General features: G+C 47.4%; 2 protein-coding genes across 2 annotated transcripts; both read left to right on the top strand.

Moving 5' to 3' along the window:
- Positions 1–923: 923 nt before the first annotated feature.
- Positions 924–10,777, top strand: LOC142217469 (parvalbumin beta-like). The gene is made up of 4 exons (XM_075285719.1): positions 924–988; positions 3,126–3,258; positions 3,421–3,530; positions 10,651–10,777. Exons 1-4 carry the CDS (start codon positions 925–927, stop codon positions 10,689–10,691), a joined length of 348 nt encoding a protein of 115 aa, XP_075141820.1. The 5' UTR covers position 924; the 3' UTR covers positions 10,692–10,777.
- Positions 10,778–17,360: 6,583 nt separating this feature from the next.
- Positions 17,361–20,552, top strand: LOC142217468 (parvalbumin beta-like). Its single transcript, XM_075285718.1, has 4 exons — positions 17,361–17,421; positions 18,939–19,071; positions 19,251–19,360; positions 20,500–20,552. Exons 1-4 carry the CDS (start codon positions 17,361–17,363, stop codon positions 20,550–20,552), a joined length of 357 nt encoding a protein of 118 aa, XP_075141819.1.
- Positions 20,553–21,253: the final 701 nt, after the last annotated feature.

Genomic DNA, 21,253 nt, shown 5'->3' on the forward strand with positions numbered 1-21,253 from the left:
TATTTTGCAGTAGTGCAGGACTGATTTATTCTGCAGTAGTGCAGGACTGATTTATTTTGCAGTAGTGCAGGACTGATTTATTTTGCAGTAATGCAGGACTGATATACTTTACAGTAGTGCAGGTCTGATATACTTTACAGTAGTGCAGGTCTGATATATTTTGCAGTAGTGCAGGACTGATTTATTTTGCAATAGTGCAGGTCTGATTTATTTTGCAGTAGTGCAGGACTGATTACAGTATTTTGCAATAGTGCAGGTCTGATTTATTTTGCAGTAGTGCAGGTCTGATTTATTTTGCAGTAGTGCAGGTCTGATTTATTTTGCAATAGTGCAGGTCTGATTTATTTTGCAGTAGTGCAGGTCTGATATACTTTACAGTAGTGCAGGTCTGATATATTTTGCAGTAGTGATACTTTATATAGTTGCAGACATACTGTAGCATAATATGTTCTACAGCGCCAATCTTGTATTATTATATTTCTTTCTATAAGATATGCGTCTTAGTTCTCGACACCATCTGATTGTCAGGACTATTACGTGACATCTAGAAGCTTCTCGCTGTCGCCTCTGTGATCACATATAAATATATTCAGGGCTACAAATCTGCTGGCAACATATAATTATAAGAGATAATAACTGTGTGACCTAGTTGTGTGACTCGTCCCGCCCTATATGGGGTATATATATATATTGAGCTCCGTGCTGGTGTAATAGACTATTTACTGCACTGAGAATACGAGGGACAGGTAAGGATTGTATGTAATGGGGGTCTAACCTGTTATATTGGGGGTCAGTGACATTAGGCTGGAATAGGAAATCCGGAGACTTTACCTGTTCAGGGATTCCCGGTCATGTCGAATAGTCCGGACTAGTTTAGAGTTTTCTCTGGTTACTTTTCACTTTCCCTTTTATATTTGCAGCACAATGAAGCAAATCACTGATATTCTGGATGAAAAGAAGATTGATGCCGCTCTGGCCAGTGTAGCCGGTAAGTGACAGGTGACAGGACACGATATAACATGGCTAGAGGTGATATTACTGGTGTGGAGATTATCACTTACATTATATACAGGATTAGGATTTAGGGATTTTCACATCACATTTTACTGTAAAGATCCACCAATAAAATGTTGTGGCCAAATGTTACAAGTTACTCAAGAAGAAATAATGAATAAGCTTAAAGGGCTTGTCCAGGATATAAAGATATTTGATACTTCTATCCACGGGATAAGTCGTCAGTATCAGATTGGGCAGGATCCGACACCCTAACCCCAGGCTGATCATGTACTAAGTATATGGGCAGAAGTAGCCCTGCCCTATTCAAGTGAAGGAGCGAGAGGCTGCAGTTCCCCAGCACCACCACAACAATGTACGGCGCTGTTGTTAGCAATCGCATCAACTGATCAGTTGGGAAGTTCAGCTGTTGGACTCTGAGTGATGTGATACTGATGTGATACTGATGTAATACTGATGTGATACTGATGTAATACTGATGTGATACTGATGTAATACTGATGTGATAGTGATGTAATACTGGTGTGATACTGATGTAATACTGGTGTGACACTGATGTGATACTGATGTAATACTGGTGTGATACTGATGTGATACTGATGTAATACTGATGTGATACTGATGTAATACTGATGTGATAGTGATGTAATACTGGTGTGATACTGATGTAATACTGGTGTGACACTGATGTGATACTGATGTAATACTGGTGTGATACTGATGTAATACTGATGTGATACTGATGTAATACTGGTGTGCTACTGATGTAATACTGATGTGATACTGATATAATGCTGATGTGATACTGATGTGATACTGATGTAATACTGATGTAATACTGATGTGATACTGGTGTGATACTGGTGTAATACTGATGTGATACTGATGTAATACTGGTGTGATACTGATGTAATACTGGTGTGATACTGATGTAATACTGGTGTGATACTGATGTAATACTGATGTGATACTGATGTAATGCTGATGTAATACTGATGTGATACTGATGTAATACTGATGTGATACTGATGTAATACTGGTGTGCTACTGATGTAATACTGATGTGATACTGATGTAATGCTGATGTAATACTGATGTGATACTGATGTAATACTGATGTAATACTGATGTGATACTGGTGTGATACTGGTGTAATACTGATGTGATACTGATGTAATACTGGTGTGATACTGATGTGATACTGGTGTGATACTGATGTAATACTGATGTGATACTGATGTAATGCTGATGTAATACTGATGTGATACTGATGTAATACTGATGTGATACTGATGTAATACTGATGTAATGCTGATGTGATACTGATGTAATACTGGTGTGATACTGATGTAATACTGATGTGATACTGATGTAATGCTGATGTAATACTGATGTGATACTGATGTAATACTGGTGTGATACTGATGTAATACTGGTGTGACACTGATGTGATACTGATGTAATACTGATGTGATACTGATGTAATACTGATGTGATACTGATGTAATACTGATGTGATACTGATGTAATACTGATGTGATACTGATGTAATACTGATGTGATACTGATGTGATACTGATGTAATGCTGATGTAATACTGATATGATACTGATGTAATACTGATGTGATACTGATGTGATACTGATGTGATACTGATGTAATACTGATGTAATGCTGATGTAATACTGATATGATACTGATGTGATACTGATGTGATACTGATGTAATACTGGTGTAATACTGATGTGACACTGATGTAATACTGATACTGATGTGATACTGATGTGATACTATGGATAGGTCATCAGTATCAAATATCTTCAGATCCTGGACACCCCCTTTTTGGCCTCTTTGCAGTGGTCTTCATAGATTGTTCTATTTGTGGGATGAAGTCTTTGAAGTCATTTTCTTCCCTTTCCTCAGTTGTCCTTTTTCACAAGTCATTGTGTAATCGCTCTGTGATTGATCGGCGCGGACGGCACATGGATGACAGCGCTAGAGACTTGTCTATTAACCCCTGCTCTGCCGTGTAGAAAAGAATTTCTTAAGCTTTTATTTTATTCTTCCGGCTGATAAGTTCTTATTGTATTCTTTTACATTTTCTTCTCCAGAGCCCGGGACTTTTGAATACAAATCTTTCTTTCAGATTTCTGGTATTACTTGCTTGACTCCTGAGCAGATCTGTGAGTTTTTTTCTCTGCTTGACAGAAATGGAAGTGAATACCTTGGGTCAGCCGACCTTACGTAAGAATACGAGCTTTATCTAGAAATATTGTTACAATGTCCTAGAAATACAAGTAACAATTGTGTAAACTTCTGGCCAAACACCCCATAAGCTGATCCTGCAACTACTGTATAAGACACAGAGAGGGAAGACGCTGACCACAATGTCACTTGTATTATCAGATTATTCCTGAGAACCATCAAACCAGATGCCAGAGTTCTGGAAGAGGAGGAGGTGAACAAAATGATGGAGAAAGGTGACCCTAACAAACAAAATATGATTGGACCAAACGGTGAGTTGTTTTCTTACACATTTGATATCGATGCTATGTGGTGCAGGCTTCTTTACTAACCCAATCTATGGTGAGGTCAGGGCCGCATCAGATAAAAAATACTAATACCACTGAGTGCTGGACAAATACAGCAGATATCAAGCGGAAAACCTATCCCAGAAACACCAAATACCAGAGTGTTGTACAAAATATCTCAGCACAAGCAGCAAACACCAGAGTGTAGCAAAAAGACCTTCCCAGACATGCCAGACAAACAACATTGTGCAGCAACAGTCACACCCCCCCCTGCATCACAGCTACATTGTGTTCCTTCTCACTCCTCCTCTACTGGCACCATTACTGTGTCCCTCACCCAGTGGCAACTGCACTAGGTCTCTCCTAACTCCTCCTCACTGACAGCAGCGCTGTGTCCCTACCTCCCTCCACTGACAGCAGCGCTGTGTCCCTACCCCCCTCCACTGACAGCAGCGCTGTGTCCCTACCCCCCTCCACTGACAGCAGCACTGTGTCCCTACTCCCCTCCACTGACAGCAGCGCTGTGTCCCTACCCCCCTCCACTGACAGCAGCACTGTGTCCCTACCCCCCTCCACTGACAGCAGCGCTGTGTCCCTACCCCCCTCCACTGACAGCAGCGCTGTGTCCCTACCCCCCTCCACTGACAGCAGCACTGTGTCCCTACCCCCCTCCACTGACAGCAGCACTGTGTCCCTACCCCCCTCCACTGACAGCAGCACTGTGTCCCTACCCCCCTCCTCACTGACAGCAGCGCTGTGTCCCTACCCCCCTCCACTGACAGCAGCACTGTGTCCCTACCCCCCTCCACTGACAGCAGCACTGTGTCCCTACCCCCTCCTCACTGACAGCAGCGCTGTGTCCCTACCCCCTCCTCACTGACAGCAGCGCTGTGTCCCTACCCCCCTGCACTGACAGCAGCGCTGTGTCCCTACCCCCCTCCACTGACAGCAGCACTGTGTCCCTACCCCCCTCCACTGACAGCAGCACTGTGTCCCTACCCCCCTGCACTGACAGCAGCGCTGTGTCCCTACCCCCTCCACTGACAGCAGCACTGTGTCCCTACCCCCCTCCACTGACAGCAGCACTGTGTCCCTACCCCCCTGCACTGAGAGCAGCGCTGTGTCCCTACCCCCCTCCACTGACAGCAGCACTGTGTCCCTACCCCCCTCCACTGACAGCAGCGCTGTGTCCCTACCCCCTCCTCACTGACAGCAGCGCTGTGTCCCTACCCCCCTCGACTGACAGCAGCACTGTGTCCCAACCCCCCTCCACTGACAGCAGCACTGTGTCTCTACCCCCCTGCACTGACAGCAGCACTGTGTCCCTACCCCTCTCCACTGACAGCAGCACTGTGTCCCTACCCTCCTCCACTGACAGCAGCACTGTGTCCCTACCCCCTCCACTGACAGCAGCACTGTGTCCCTACCCCCCTCCACTGACAGCAGCACTGTGTCCCTACCCCCTCCTCACTGACAGCAGCACTGTGTCCCTACCCCCTCCTCACTGACAGCAGCACTGTGTCCCTACCCCCTCCTCACTGACAGCAGCACTGTGTCCCTACCCCCCTGCACTGACAGCAGCACTGTGTCCCTACCCCCCTGCACTGACAGCAGCACTGTGTCCCTACCCCCTCCTCACTGACAGCAGCACTGTGTCCCTACCCCCCTCCACTGACAGCAGCGCTGTGTCCCTACCCCCCTCCACTGACAGCAGCACTGTGTCCCTAACCCCCTCCACTGACAGCAGCACTGTGTCCCTACCTCCCTCCACTGACAGCAGCACTGTGTCCCTACCCCCCTCCTCACTGACAGCAGCGCTGTGTCCCTACCCCCCTCCACTGACAGCAGCACTGTGTCCCTACCCCCCTGCACTGACAGCAGCACTTTGTCCCTACCCCCTCCTCACTGACAGCAGCACTGTGTCCCTACCCCCCTCCACTGACAGCAGCACTGTGTCCCTACCCCCCTCCACTGACAGCAGCACTGTGTCCCTACCCCCCTCCTCACTGACAGCAGCGCTGTGTCCCTACCCCCCTGCACTGACAGCAGCACTTTGTCCCTACCCCCTCCTCACTGACAGCAGCACTGTGTCCCTACCCCCCTCCACTGACAGCAGCACTGTGTCCCTACCCCCCTGCACTGACAGCAGCACTGCGTCCCTACCCCCTCCACTGACAGCAGCACTGCGTCCCTACCCCCTCCACTGACAGCAGCACTGTGTCCCTACCCCCCTCCACTGACAGCAGCACTGTGTCCCTACCCCCCTGCACTGACAGCAGCACTGCGTCCCTATCCCCTTCCTCTATTGACAGCAGCACTGTGTCCCTACCCCCCTGCACTGACAGCAGCACTGCGTCCCTACCCCCCTCCACTGACAGCAGCACTGTGTCCCTACCCCCTCCACTGACAGCAGCACTGTGTCCCTACCCCCCTCCACTGACAGCAGCACTGTGTCCCTATCCCCCTCCTCACTGACAGCAGCACTGTGTCCCAACCCCCCTCCACTGACAGCAGCGCTGTGTCCCTACCCCCCTCCACTGACAGCAGCACTGTGTCCCTATCCCCCTCCTCACTGACAGCAGCACTGTGTCCCAACCCCCCTCCACTGACAGCAGCGCTGTGTCCCTACCCCCCTCCACTGACAGCAGCACTGTGTCCCAACCCCTCCACTGACAGCAGCACTGTGTCCCTACCCCCCCTCCACTGACAGCAGCACTGCGTCCCTATCCCTCTCCACTGACAGCAGCACTGTGTCCCTACCCCCCTCCACTGACAGCAGCACTGTGTCCCTACCCCCCTCCACTGACAGCAGCACTGTGTCCCTACCCCCTCCTCACTGACAGCAGCACTGTGTCCCTACCCCCCTCCACTGACAGCAGCACTGTGTCCCTATCCCCTCCACTGACAGCAGCACTGTGTCCCTATCCCTCTCCACTGACAGCAGCACTGTGTCCCTATCCCCTCCACTGACAGCAGCACTGTGTCCCTATCCCTCTCCACTGACAGCAGCACTGTGTCCCAACCCCCCTCCACTGACAGCAGCACTGTGTCCCAACCCCCCTCCACTGACAGCAGCACTGTGTCTCTACCCCCCTGCACTGACAGCAGCACTGTGTCCCTACCCCTCTCCACTGACAGCAGCACTGTGTCCCAACCCCTCCACTGACAGCAGCACTGTGTCCCTACCCCTCTCCACTGACAGCAGCACTGTGTCCCAACCCCTCCACTGACAGCAGCACTGTGTCCCTACCCTCCTCCACTGACAGCAGCACTGCGTCCCTACCCCCTCCACTGACAGCAGCACTGTGTCCCTACCCCCCTCCACTGACAGCAGCACTGTGTCCCTATCCCCTCCACTGACAGCAGCACTGTGTCCCTATCCCTCTCCACTGACAGCAGCACTGTGTCCCTACCCCCCTCCACTGACAGCAGCACTGTGTCCCTACCCCCCTCCACTGACAGCAGCACTGCGTCCCTACCCCCCTCCACTGACAGCAGCACTGTGTCCCTACCCCCCTCCACTGACAGCAGCACTGTGTCCCTACCCCCTCCTCACTGACAGCAGCGCTGTGTCCCTACCCCCCTCCACTGACAGCAGCGCTGTGTCCCTACCCCCCTCCACTGACAGCAGCACTGTGTCCCTACCCCCTCCACTGACAGCAGCACTGTGTCCCTACCCCTCTCCACTGACAGCAGCACTGTGTCCCTACCCCCCTGCACTGACAGCAGCACTGTGTCCCTACCCCTCTCCACTGACAGCAGCACTGTGTCCCTACCCCTCTCCACTGACAGCAGCACTGTGTCCCTACCCCCCTGCACTGACAGCAGCACTGTGTCCCTACCCCCCTCCACTGACAGCAGCACTGTGTCCCTACCCCCTCCTCACTGACAGCAGCGCTGTGTCCCTACCCCCCTCCACTGACAGCAGCGCTGTGTCCCTACCCCCCTCCACTGACAGCAGCACTGTGTCCCTACCCCCTCCACTGACAGCAGCACTGTGTCCCTACCCCTCTCCACTGACAGCAGCACTGTGTCCCTACCCCCCTGCACTGACAGCAGCACTGTGTCCCTACCCCCCTCCACTGACAGCAGCACTGTGTCCCTACCCCCTCCTCACTGACAGCAGCACTGTGTCCCTACCCCCCTGCACTGACAGCAGCACTGTGTCCCTACCCCCCTCCACTGACAGCAGCACTGTGTCCCTATCCCCTCCACTGACAGCAGCGCTGTGTCCCTACCCCCCTCCACTGACAGCAGCACTGTGTCCCTACCCCCCTGCACTGACAGCAGCACTGTGTCCCTACCCCCTCCTCACTGACAGCAGCACTGTGTCCCTACCCCCCTCCACTGACAGCAGCACTGTGTCCCTACCTCCCTCCACTGACAGCAGCACTGTGTCCCTAACCCCCTCCACTGACAGCAGCACTGTGTCCCTACCTCCCTCCACTGACAGCAGCACTGTGTCCCTACCCCCCTCCTCACTGACAGCAGCGCTGTGTCCCTACCCCCCTCCACTGACAGCAGCGCTGTGTCCCTACCCCCCTCCACTGACAGCAGCACTGTGTCCCTACCCCCTCCTCACTGACAGCAGCACTGTGTCCCTACCCCCCTCCACTGACAGCAGCACTGTGTCCCTACCCCCCTCCACTGACAGCAGCACTGTGTCCCTACCCCCCTCCACTGACAGCAGCACTGTGTCCCTACCCCCCTGCACTGACAGCAGCACTGTGTCCCTACCCCCCTCCACTGACAGCAGCACTGTGTCCCTACCCCCCTCCACTGACAGCAGCACTGTGTCCCTACCCCCCTCCTCACTGACAGCAGCGCTGTGTCCCTACCCCCCTCCACTGACAGCAGCACTGTGTCCCTACCCCCCTCCTCACTGTCAGCAGCACTGCGTCCCTATCCCCTTCCTCTATTGACAGCAGCACTGTGTCCCTACCCCCCTGCACTGACAGCAGCGCTGTGTCCCTACCCCCTCCACTGACAGCAGCACTGCGTCCCTACCCCCTCCACTGACAGCAGCACTGTGTCCCTACCCCCCTCCACTGACAGCAGCGCTGTGTCCCAACCCCCCTCCACTGACAGCAGCACTGTGTCCCTACCCCCTCCACTGACAGCAGCACTGCGTCCCTACCCCCTCCACTGACAGCAGCACTGTGTCCCTACCCCCCTCCACTGACAGCAGCGCTGTGTCCCTACCCCCCTGCACTGACAGCAGCACTGCGTCCCTATCCCCTTCCTCTATTGACAGCAGCACTGTGTCCCTACCCCCCTGCACTGACAGCAGCACTGCGTCCCTACCCCCCTCCACTGACAGCAGCACTGCGTCCCTACCCCTCCACTGACAGCAGCGCTGTGTCCCTACCCCCCTCCACTGACAGCAGCGCTGTGTCTCTACCCCCCTCCACTGACAGCAGCACTGTGTCCCTACCCCTCCACTGACAGCAGCGCTGTGTCCCTACCCCCCTCCACTGACAGCAGCGCTGTGTCTCTACCCCCCTGCACTGACAGCAGCACTGTGTCCCTACCCCTCTCCACTGACAGCAGCACTGTGTCCCAACCCCTCCACTGACAGCAGCACTGTGTCCCTACCCCCCTCCACTGACAGCAGCACTGCGTCCCTACCCCCCTCCACTGACAGCAGCAGTGTCCCTACCCCCCTCCACTGACAGCAGCACTGTGTCCCTATCCCCTCCACTGACAGCAGCACTGTGTCCCTATCCCTCTCCACTGACAGCAGCACTGTGTCCCAACCCCCCTCCACTGACAGCAGCACTGTGTCCCTACCCCCCTGCACTGACAGCAGCACTGCGTCCCTATCCCCTTCCTCTATTGACAGCAGCACTGTGTCCCTACCCCCCTGCACTGACAGCAGCACTGTGTCCCTACCCCCCTCCACTGACAGCAGCACTGTGTCCCTACCCCTCTCCACTGACAGCAGTGCTGTGTCCCTACCCCCCTCCACTGACAGCAGCACTGTGTCCCTACCCCCCTCCACTGACAGCAGCACTGTGTCCCTACCCCCCTCCACTGACAGCAGCACTGTGTCCCTACCCCTCTCCACTGACAGCAGTGCTGTGTCCCTACCCCCCTCCACTGACAGCAGCACTGTGTCCCTACCCCCTCCACTGACAGCAGCACTGTGTCCCTACCCCCTCCACTGACAGCAGCGCTGTGTCCCTACCCCCCTCCACTGACAGCAGCACTGTGTCCCTACCCCCTCCACTGACAGCAGCGCTGTGTCCCTACCCCCCTCCACTGACAGCAGCGCTGTGTCCCTACCCCCCTCCACTGACAGCAGCACTGTGTCCCTACCCCCCTGCACTGACAGCAGCACTGCGTCCCTACCCCCTCCACTGACAGCAGCACTGTGTCCCTACCCCCCTGCACTGACAGCAGCACTGCGTCCCTACCCCCTCCACTGACAGCAGCACTGTGTCCCTACCCCCCTGCACTGACAGCAGCACTGTGTCTCTACCCCCCTCGTCACTGACAGCAGCACTGTGTCCCTACCCCCCTCGTCACTGACAGCAGCACTGTGTCCCTCCCCTTCCCTCCTCCACTGGAAGCAGTGCTGTGTTCTTGCTTAGCCCTCTTCCATTGGCAGTAGTAATATATAACACATCCCACATATTGGTACTGTCCCATACAATCCCTTGTTGGACTATTGCAGACTGCTCTATGTAGCCTGCAATGGAAGTGCCGATATTTAGTAATGAATTAGCATTGTAATATGTTGCATCAGGGATCAGACCCCCCTGGGGCGTCTAATGCAAAAAAATAAACAACCCAAAAATTTAATAATTTTTCAGCCATGCTACATGTCCCCTTTGGCACCCCCGCAGCGAGATCATGGGGGTGCCGATATGCATCTTCTGAAACCCGGGGTCTGGCCAGTGACCCCAGGCTGCTAAGTGTTCCCAGTACCCAGAAGTGAGGATCTGACATACACCCTACAAATAATAAGCAGAACACTGTTGGCTGAGATTTGCAAGTAACCAATGGATATGGGCCACAAAATAATACAGTAATTATATAATATGTAAAACGAAAAAAATGTTATTTTTGATCTAAAAACAATTTTCTTTCTATTATATTTCAGAATTCCAGGCTATGGTGAAGTCAACAAAATCCCAAAACTAGTGTGACCAGGACTGAACCTCTCACAATACGCCCAAGGATCACCTTGTAACCGGCTGCCTCTTAGTTGTGCATTTTTATACTCATGGATAAAATATCTCAATATTAAAAAAGTTTTTTGGGCCTTATCAAGACACACAAATTGCCTTCTGTATATTTGTCTGATTGTCTACTAGATGACGTGTCCACATATCACAAGCCATTCTCCATTATAGGGTCTTGCCTGGCTTTGTGCTGGACCTTTGTTTTGATGCCGCCAGGGCTTGCTCTAGCTGGGATTACCAATAGGAAGGACTCAATTCCTCTCCATACATTCAGACCTTGCCCCTACATCCTATTAATATTATAAAGGTGAAAGTTTGTGAGTTTGGATGTTTGTGGGTTTGTGTGTTTGGATTTTTGGTTCCTCAATCACACAAAACCCGCTTAACCGATTTGGCTGAAATTTTCCACAAACATAGTCCCTACACTCGATTGCGCAATAGGCTACTTTTCGTCACAATAGCGCACATACGTTTTTCCCAGGACCCCCACAAAACCCAAACTCACATCACTATCTCTGCAATCTCACACACTTTGGACCATAGCAAGCCACGAAATTCATATTACCCTCTACAGCAGAGGTCAGCAACCCCTGGCACACGTGCCAAGAGTGGCACTCCTGCCATATTTCACTGGTACACCAGAAGCACAGGACCTGCAAGAGTTACATGAAGTCGGAGCGTCCCTTCAGTGCTCTGCTAGAGCTGAGGCATAAGGACACTCCCCTTCTCTCACTGCCCTCCAATGAGAGGGGTGCAGGAAACCCAGGGGGTGGAGCTTAATCGCTCAGTCTCTGCCTGCCTGCTATAGTGATAGCTCCTGTCATCTGCACCCTGCAAAGGCTCCCCGAGGAGGAGAGGAAGCTGCTAGCAAAGTGACAGTAACAAGCAAACAGCTCCCTTCCTTTAGTTCCTATTCTCATTAATGTCAGGCATTTGGGGTTATTAGTTTAGTCTTAGTAACTCCATGTGCCTCACATTAATAGGAATAACCCCCATCATGTCCCTCATATTAACCCCTGTGTGCCTCACATTAATAGGAATAACCCCCATCATGTCCCTCATATTAACCCCTGTATGACTCACATTAATAGGAATAACCCCCATCATGTCCCTCATATTAACCCCTGTGTGCCCCACATTATTAGGAATAAACCCCATCATGTCCCTCATATTAACCCCTGTGTGCCCCACATTAATAGGAATAACCCCCATCATGTCCCTCATATTAACCCCTGTGTGCCTCACATTAATAGGAATAAACCCCATCATGTCCCTCATATTAACCCCTGTGTGCCTCACATTAATAGGAATAACCCCCATCATGTCCCTCATATTAACCCCTGTGTGCCTCACATTAATAGGAATAAACCCCATCATGTCCCTCATATTAACCCCTGTGTGCCTCACATTAATAGGAATAACCCCATCATGTCCCTCATATTAACCCCTGTGTGCCTCATATAAAGGTTACTAATATGTGAGACATATGGAGGTACTAATAAAAGACCTCAGTAATGAAGATACTTAATTATTACCTCCAAGTCTCTCACATATCAGTAACTCTTACACAAGGGTTAATGTGAGGGACATGATGGGGTTAATTGCTATTAATAAGAGGCGCATGGAGTTACTAAACTGTCATGCACAGGGACAGACTTTTATCTTCAATTGGTCCTGTACATTTCAATGGGCCCATACACATAGATCCTGTTTTTGCGGCTGTGTGTCCAGGACAAATTGAGCTGTAAAATATAGAGCAGGTCCTATATATGTCCTATACCTTCCCTACACCTGTCCTATATATGTCCTATACCTTCCCTACACCTGTCCTATATATGTCCTATACCTTCCCTACACCTGTCCTATATATGTCCTATACCTTCCCTACACCTGTCCTATATACTGTATGTCCTATACCTTCCCTACACCTGTCCTATATATGTCCTATACCTTCCCTACACCTGTCCTATATACTGTATGTCCTATACCTTCCCTACACCTGTCCGTATTTGCAGCCCTGTCAATTTATTTGTAATCTATAGGTCAGTGAAAACCATCTCCGTGCCATTTGTGTGCAGGAGGCCTGAGGCTGAAGCGCCACGTTGCGTTAACACAGCGTTTTGGTTGCATAACAAATCATACAATGTCGTATATCGAAGTATATTCACTTGTAATCCCTCTGTCCCAAAGACACTATGTACAGTTTATACCAACACCGTATATATAGTGGCTGAAATACAAATTACATTCATCACCAAAGTCTCACGTATTCTCAGAATTACAGCAACAACAAGATACAAAGTTACATTTCATATCCCATCCCTTATACACAGTACGAAAACCTTACCCACGCCTGTATATACCCACTGCTACAATCACCGCAGACCAAGTCGCGTTTACCAGCTAGTAATGTATAAGGTAGAGCTGTAATTGCTTCCTCTCTTGATTCCTGACTTTGCTTGGTTTGAAATAACTGCATGTTAAAAATTCCAAATTGCCTAAAAGCAAAGTCTTAAAAAAGTAAAGAAAACTTAAAAATAAATAAAATAAATAAATTTAAACATCCCTGGCATCGCTGCATCAGAAAATGCAAAAGCTATGAAAGTAACAGGACACGAGACCAAACCCCATAAAGGATAGAATGTAGCAATCCCCATTTATGTCATGTCTGTGATACGTCCCCCAATAGAGTATCAATAAATCCAGCCGACCTGCAATAACAGACAGAAATACACAAGTAATACACAGACAGGAACTACAAAAAATGATTGTCATCAGAATACGGTGATTAAAATAATTTTTTTTCTCAAAGTTTTATTTTTTTTTTTAGAATTAACAAATAACTCAAACAATATAAAGAAAAACAACAGAAAAGAAACATTAAAACACTTTTTACATTTCCATCCCTTATTAAATCTCTGCTATTTTTTTTCTCCATTTTTACTGCAATACCTAATACAAACATCAGCGTTTTTTACGTCTATCAAATAATTTGGCTCTAAGTGTTATAATTATTTCCCACCATGTAAGGGTTAATGCACATTTCACTTGTGGGAATAATGCGTACCACGGGCTGGTGACTTCCAGATCTGCACATGGCAAGAGGTAGATTCTTTGTCTGCCCGAGATGTGGTATACCTGGCATTCTACATGTTAAATGTATGCATGTGCCATATGGTATGGTAATTCTGATTGGTAGCTGTGTCTTAAGGCATCATTTCTATTAGAAGGAGCCTAATCTTAAATTACATTGGGGAACACAATTTTCGTTGCGTTAGTTTCACTAACTTTTCGCCTCTGAATCCAAATATGACCCCAACTTTTCTCTATTACGTCAACTTTTTAAGGTACAGTATACCCTGGAGGAGGAGGTGTGATGGTTTGGGGGGGCAAGCTGGGGACACTGTTGGGGATTTATACTGAACCAGCATGGCTACCACAGCATCTTGCAGCGGCATGCTATTCCATACGGTTTGCGTTTAGTTGGACCATCATTTATTTTTCAACAGGACAATGAGCCCAAATACCTCCAGGCTGTGTACGGGCTATTTGACTACGAAGGAGAGTGATGGGGGCTACACCAGATGACCTGGCCTCCACAGTCACCAGACCTGAACCCAATCCAGATGGTTTGGGGTGAGCTGGACCACAGAGTGAAGGCAAAAGGGCCAACAAGTGCTAAGCAGCTCTGGGAACTCCTTCAAGACTGTTGGAAGACCATTCCTGGTGACTACCTCATGAAGCTCATCAAGAGTGTGCAAAGCAGGAATCAAAGCAAAAGGAAGCGAGAATAGAAGACAGATTGTCAGCGGTGTCACACTGTTTGGTAAGTCTATAATCCCACATGTGTGACTTCAGTGTGATCTACAATTGTCATAGTCATGGAAATACAGAAAACTCTGCGAATCAGAAGGTGCGGCCAAACTATTGGTCTGTACTGTATATACATTATGGGAATATGATATTAACAATCTTGATGTAGTCACTGATGGTCTGATCTCCCTATTAGTCTATTTGCATTGCTCGCCCCAGACACCCCCAGAGACGCTCACACCCAAACTCCAGTGAGGTTGTTCATGCACACACCATTCTCATACAATGTTTGTTTCCACCATAACCCTGACCTTAGCGCTATGAACATGCTGTGGTATAACCTGACGAGTAAAGGGTTAATTCTCCCAGGTCAGTCTCGCTCTCTCTTTAGCTGACTTAGCTTGTTTTTAGCTTTCTACAATGTCTTGCTACTGTCTGATACAAAAGGTGTCAGGTCAAATTCCAAACCAGTGAACATTAGACATGAGAACAAGCAGCGCCTAGAAATTTCTAGAACGGCTGAGAATATGTTATAGCTGACATTGGGTGCGCCCCAGGCTTAAGGACTTGGCTATATTCTTGCTTTTGTCTTGTATCTTTTTGTGTATCCTTTTAATAAATCCCTGACATCAGTAATATGCGACATTCTTGGTCCCCGCTATCCCTAGAACCTGCAGTAATAAAGCTGTGCACACAAGGCACCCCAAAAATATGGATGAACGGAAACATGAAAATCAGGAAATGTCTTCTAGATGTGATTTCTGCTCAAGTGGAATCTATTCAAGAGTTCACTTACTTTCTCCACTGTACTGGCGCATTCATAGCAAGTCTTAGGCCACAACTCAGACAGAAGGTTCAGGCAGAGAATCCTGATTGGAGAACATGTGCAATTGAAGAGCTATTATGTGTAGCAAAAGTGGTGGAGCTGGACCAAAGGACAAAGCCTGTCCAGATACAGTGTTACAAGTGTGGGAAGATCGGACACCTCAGACGTCAGTGTAGGCTACCACCTAAGCAAGACGTCCAGGGTAAGATGGATGTCCCTCCCCAGGACTCACAATAAGACACAGGCAATCCCGTAACAACCTACTCCCTAAGGGCACCTTTACACCCAGGCCCACAAGATGTAGTCCCGGTGCACCTCCCAGATGGTTGGAAAATTCCATTCCTGGTGGATACGGGTGCAGCCAAAACCGTGATTCGCCAGGAACATGTCAACCCATCTGACATATCCGATGACACCCTCCATACCCAAGAGTTTGAGGGATTGATCCAAGAATGTCAACTAACCACATTGCTCCTCCGACTGGCTGACCATACATGTATGACCAGACTGATAGTCAGTGATAAATCACCTGTCAATCTATTAGGTTCGGATATATTACAGGCTATACAGTATATATATTGTGTATAAGCCAGATGGGACCGTTATGTTAAAAATTTTAATCCCAGAAACAGAATTGTTCCAGATACTAGCATGTCTGCACATATCTGACTCTACCTCCCCCTGACAACCCGGCACTAGAACACGTTCCTGACACATTGTGGGCAAAGTCTTAAACTACCAGTCCCCCCAGTGATGATACAATTGAAACCAGGAGCAAAACCGCCTCAGATTAAGCAATATATATATATATATATATATCATAGTAAACATAATAATCTTCAGGGGAGGAGCCATCCCGGACGAACCCCCAGAATTTACTTCATTCTATACAAATCAGAAAAAGTCCAACAGGAATAATAGGGAAAAACATCACAGCACTAATTGCCTCTGGGGCAATAAAACCTACAAAATCTGCTGCTAACACTCCCTTGTTCCCAATCAAAAAAAAGGGCAAGAAGGGCGAGACAGTCAATACTTGGATGGTACATGACCTCAGGGCAGTAACTGCAGTCACTGAACTACTAACATCAGTAGTGCCTAACCCACATACTGTCCTGTCACAAATTACAGCAATTTAGTTTTCAGCTATTGATCCCGCGAACACATTTTTTCTGTTCCCCTAGCAATTGAGTGTGAATATTTGTTTGCTTTTATCTTCAGGGGCCAGCAGTATACATGGATGGTGTTGCCGCAGGGAGCTTTGGCATTCCCGATTAGATTTGACATTGGCTTGTTTTCCGATCCCGTCTTCATCTCATGATTTGGTTTCTTGTTGCCTTCTTCAGCTGCTGCTCCATGAATAGACGACCATTGTGAGATCTCTGCTCCTGTGAGGGTGCGGATTTGGTGTTTGGTTTCTGTTGCATTGCATTTTAAGTTTTAAGTTTTGGTGACAAATCCAGTCTTTAGATTCAGTGAAAATTCACCTCTTCTTGTAAGGAGCTGTGGTGAAGGCGTCCGGGGCCGCTCTTGGCTCGCAGATGTGTATTTTGTTTAGGTCGCATTTTCTACTGCTCGCAGTTATCAGCCCATTTCTGCTTTGCCTGAGGACTTGTGATTTACTGACCTTGTTATTGTGGCCCCACATTGGAATCCTAATAGGTGTTACACAATAACGACTGATAATAGCAACTAACTTAGCAATGATATATGCTGTGTGACTCGTCCCGCCCTATATGGGGTATATATATATATATTGAGCTCCGTGCTGGTGTAATAGACTATTTACTGCACTGAGTATACAAGGGGCAGATAAGGATTGTATGTAATGGGGGTCTAACCTGCTAGATTGGGGGTCAGTGACATTAGGCTGGAATAGGAAATCCGGAGACTTTACCTGTTCAGGGATTCCCAGTCATGTCGAATAGTCAGGACAAGTTTCGAGTTTTCTTAGTTCTCTATTACTTTTCCTTTTATATTTGCACCATCATGTCAATCACAGATTTTCTGGATGAAAAGAAGATTGATGCCGCTCTGGCCAGTGTCGCAGGTAAGTGACAGGTGACAGGACACGATATAATATGGCTAGAGGTGATATTACTGGTGTGGAGATTATCACTTACATTATATACAGGATCAGGCTGAGGCTCCACATAATGGAAATGCAACAGAGAAAACATTGAGCTTTACAGGATCAGCAAAGTGAACGGGATGGATACTGGGGAATCCCATCCACCCCCTGCGGATAAAGAGCAGCCGAGAAGCTGTAGGGTCAAAAATACATTCGTTAAAAATAACATGTGAATTACACCTGAGGAAATGCGAGCGTCCTCTCTATAGATTTAATAAGAGAATGAAAACTAAGGAGAACAATTCTGCTCTTTTTCTGTAGTTTTTAGCTGCAATTTGCTATTTGGGGCTTTTCCCTTTCTGTATTTTTTGAGCCAAAACCAACAGTGGAAGGAGAAGTATTAAATTGATTCCTCTTAAATCTACTTGTGCCTAAGAAAAAACACAGCAAAGTCTACAGCAAAAATTCTGCAGAAAGTCATTACCTGATTGATGAAGAATGTCGCCTTGTCAGTCTGTGAGCGAGATCTCCAGAGTTATTAGCAGGTCCTGGAGGTCTCATTCTCTGGGATCGAAAACTACACCAGAGGGCAATGGGAGAAGATTCAGAGAACAGCTGATCGGTGGGGGTGTCAGGGTATCAGACCCCCACTGATCTGATAGTAGTGACTCATGTTTAGGATAGGTCTTTACAGCCTTTGTTCATGCAGTTCTTTTTGTAATGTAATAGAAAAATGCAGAAAGTGCTTGACATAGAATTACTTAAAGCTTTCCTGAGTTTTCATGATGTTGAATTCTGCGCAGATTCTTGCTGATCAGCCGGTTGTATGACGGTATAAATCTCCATACATGGTGTCCTTTCAGTTTTCAGCTGCCATTAGCCCCATTATGAATCCAGCGCACTTTACATTTCTCTCCCAGGCTCTACAATAGGGAGCAGTCTCCCCCTCCACCCACTACTATTACTACTGGTTTATTCTGCCAGGAGTAACTGTACAATAGTAAACTTATAGCTTGGAAAAACCTAAGAGAACATGTTGGAGATTCAGGGACACTTAACTACAAATACAGGGCATGATGCAACTAAACAGATCTCAGCACAATAAGGAAAGCTGCTTGCTGTCTAAGCAATAACTGAAATATCTAGTCACAAGTATATAGAAGTAATAAACCCTCTGTACATTCTAGAAGTTCCAGAAACCTTCCAGTGCCTGCAGTGTATTGGCAGGGATAGCAACTTGTAGACACGTACAGGGTGTGAGGTAAACAGCCCCTTCCATTTCTACTAGTATTAAGCCTGATGCTATCTATGGACGGACTTTCCCTAGTAACAAGGAGCCACAACTTAGCTAGAAGGGGGACACCTAATGGCAGAAACTTTTTAAGGCGAAAAACAGGATCATTTTTTCAAACATTTTGGTCCAGAATCTCATGATCCTTACTGACCAGTTACATTTTCATTCTTCTGTATCTTAAATACTTTTTGTTTTTCCACAGCTGGCAACTCCTTCCACTACAAATCCTTCTTCCAGAAGTCCGGTCTGTCCGGCAAGTCTACTGGTCCGGTCAAGAAGGTTTTTGAAATCCTTGACAGAAATGACAGTGGATTCATTGAGGAAGATGAACTTACGTAAGAATAACAATATAAGATCTTAATCCTAACATATCAGAAGTATCGTTACAATGTGCGAGGAATATAAGGAACGTCTGTGTAAAGTTCTAGTCAATCACCCCATAACCTGATCCTACAACTACTGTATAAGACACAGAGAGGAAAGACGCTGACAACAATGTCACTTGTATTATCAGATCATTCCTGCAGAACTTCAGGCCTGACGCCAGACTTCTGACTGAGGATGAAGTGAAGGAAGTGATGAAGGACGGTGACTCTGATAAAGATGGAAAGATTGCACCTAATAGTAAGGAATCTTTCTCAGAAATGTTTACAATTTGTTTGTTACATAATATATTACTATTGGTCACAATGTTCCTCAGCCCTGACATGATTCCGCTGCACTCACTAGTTATGGTGTAACATTATATGTTTGACTTTGGTACATGGAATGTGTTTTTTACCTTTAACTCTTTAACCTCTCCCTGCTAAGCCTCGTACTATTATGTCACACTGAGCTCATACTTAATTCTAAACACCATAATAGTATGGCGCAGCCAACACCACTACGACTCCCATCCCCCGCTCTCCTCCACTGGGTTGTGGCAATGTGATGCAATAAGATGCATTATAGAACATTGCAGTTGGGATCTGAAATCCAAGGTTCAAGACCCGTTATGTAAAAAATTAAGAAAAAGTTTAAAAAAAACAAAAAAGTAATAAAAAGTTGGGGTTTTTTTAAACTTTTTTTTAACTTTACATTTAAAAAACACTTAATGTAACCACAAAACTTGTTCAGTGTCCCCATGTACATGTAAGTCCCCACTATACAAAAATAGTGTTATTTATCCCGGACATTTAACAACAGGGACAAAATAAAGCACAAAGTGCAAATTAACATATTGGTTTACTTCGCTTTTTCCAAAAAATAGTAACAAAAAGTGGTCAAAAAGCCGCACATGCCGAGCAATGGAACCAATGAAAAAAAAACTTGTCCTGCAAGTAAAGAGTCCTGACATATCTCTGTCACCAGTATGGTAAAAATTTTTTATAGGTGTCAGATACGGAGGCAAATACAGAGACCTCAGGAAAACAGATCATCTTCAAAAAGTGATGTTTTTGTTTGTAGAAGTGATAAAACGTAACAAAAGCAATAAAATCTGGTCTCGCCGTAACTGTAATGACCGGCCGGACAGAAATGCTGAGTCGCTTATAATACAGAGGGAAAGACAAAATGCAAAAATGATGATAGAATTGTGTGTTATTTCACATAGACTCCCCAAATTTGTTACTAAAAGCCAATCTAAACATTATATGTACCCCATAATGGCGTCAGGAACAAGCCCTCACATAGATAGGTCTACAGAAGAAAGTGGGGAAGGAAAATAGGAAAAAAGTTACCGAGCGTTCTCATATAAGAACAATTCTCTTTCTGTTATGTTTCAGATTTCCAGGCTATGGTGAAGTCAGCCGGAGCCAAAAAACCACGACGAGTGTGACAAGGATTGAACTCTCCATATACATCATGGAAATGACTGGCAATTATTTCTGCAGTTTTAGAGTTATTGGGCTTCTCAAAATACACAAAACTTCTTTCTGTATAAGTCTTTGGGTGTTTACTCCAAGATGCCGCCATATATCAGAAGTAAATATCTTCCATTCTTGTGCTCTCACTAAGTTTTGTGCTGCACTTTTGCTTTGATGCTACCAGGGCTTGTTGTGGGTGTGATTACCAATGTGAAGCCCAACAGCTACTATGTTTCCGACCGTAACCACATGTAATACATAGTTAACATACAGAGGGGAAGAAGAATAACATGTGAGGCCTCCGCTGGCTTCTGCCATCACCTGACAATCTATCAGCCATGAGTGATAGGTGGTGAGGACACAGGACCGGTGTCACATACAGAATATACAATGCAGCACAGCAAGACGAAAAGCCATATTTTGATATTCCAAGCCAAAGCAATTGCTGCTGTTCCTAGTGTGAACCCAACACAGTCATTGGAGTGGAACTATAGAATAGTAGGAGGAAGACCAGGGGAGCACAGTCTAGTTACATTTAAAGGGATTCTACCATTAAAAACCTTTTTTTTGTGGATCAGACGTTGGAGTAGCCTGTAGAAAGTCTATTCGTCTCTTACCTTTAGACGTGGTCTCCGCCGCGCCGTTCCTCAGAAATACCGTTTTTTACTGGTAT

This window comes from Leptodactylus fuscus, chromosome 8 (assembly GCF_031893055.1).
Source record: "Leptodactylus fuscus isolate aLepFus1 chromosome 8, aLepFus1.hap2, whole genome shotgun sequence".
Lineage (NCBI taxonomy): Eukaryota > Metazoa > Chordata > Amphibia > Anura > Leptodactylidae > Leptodactylus > Leptodactylus fuscus.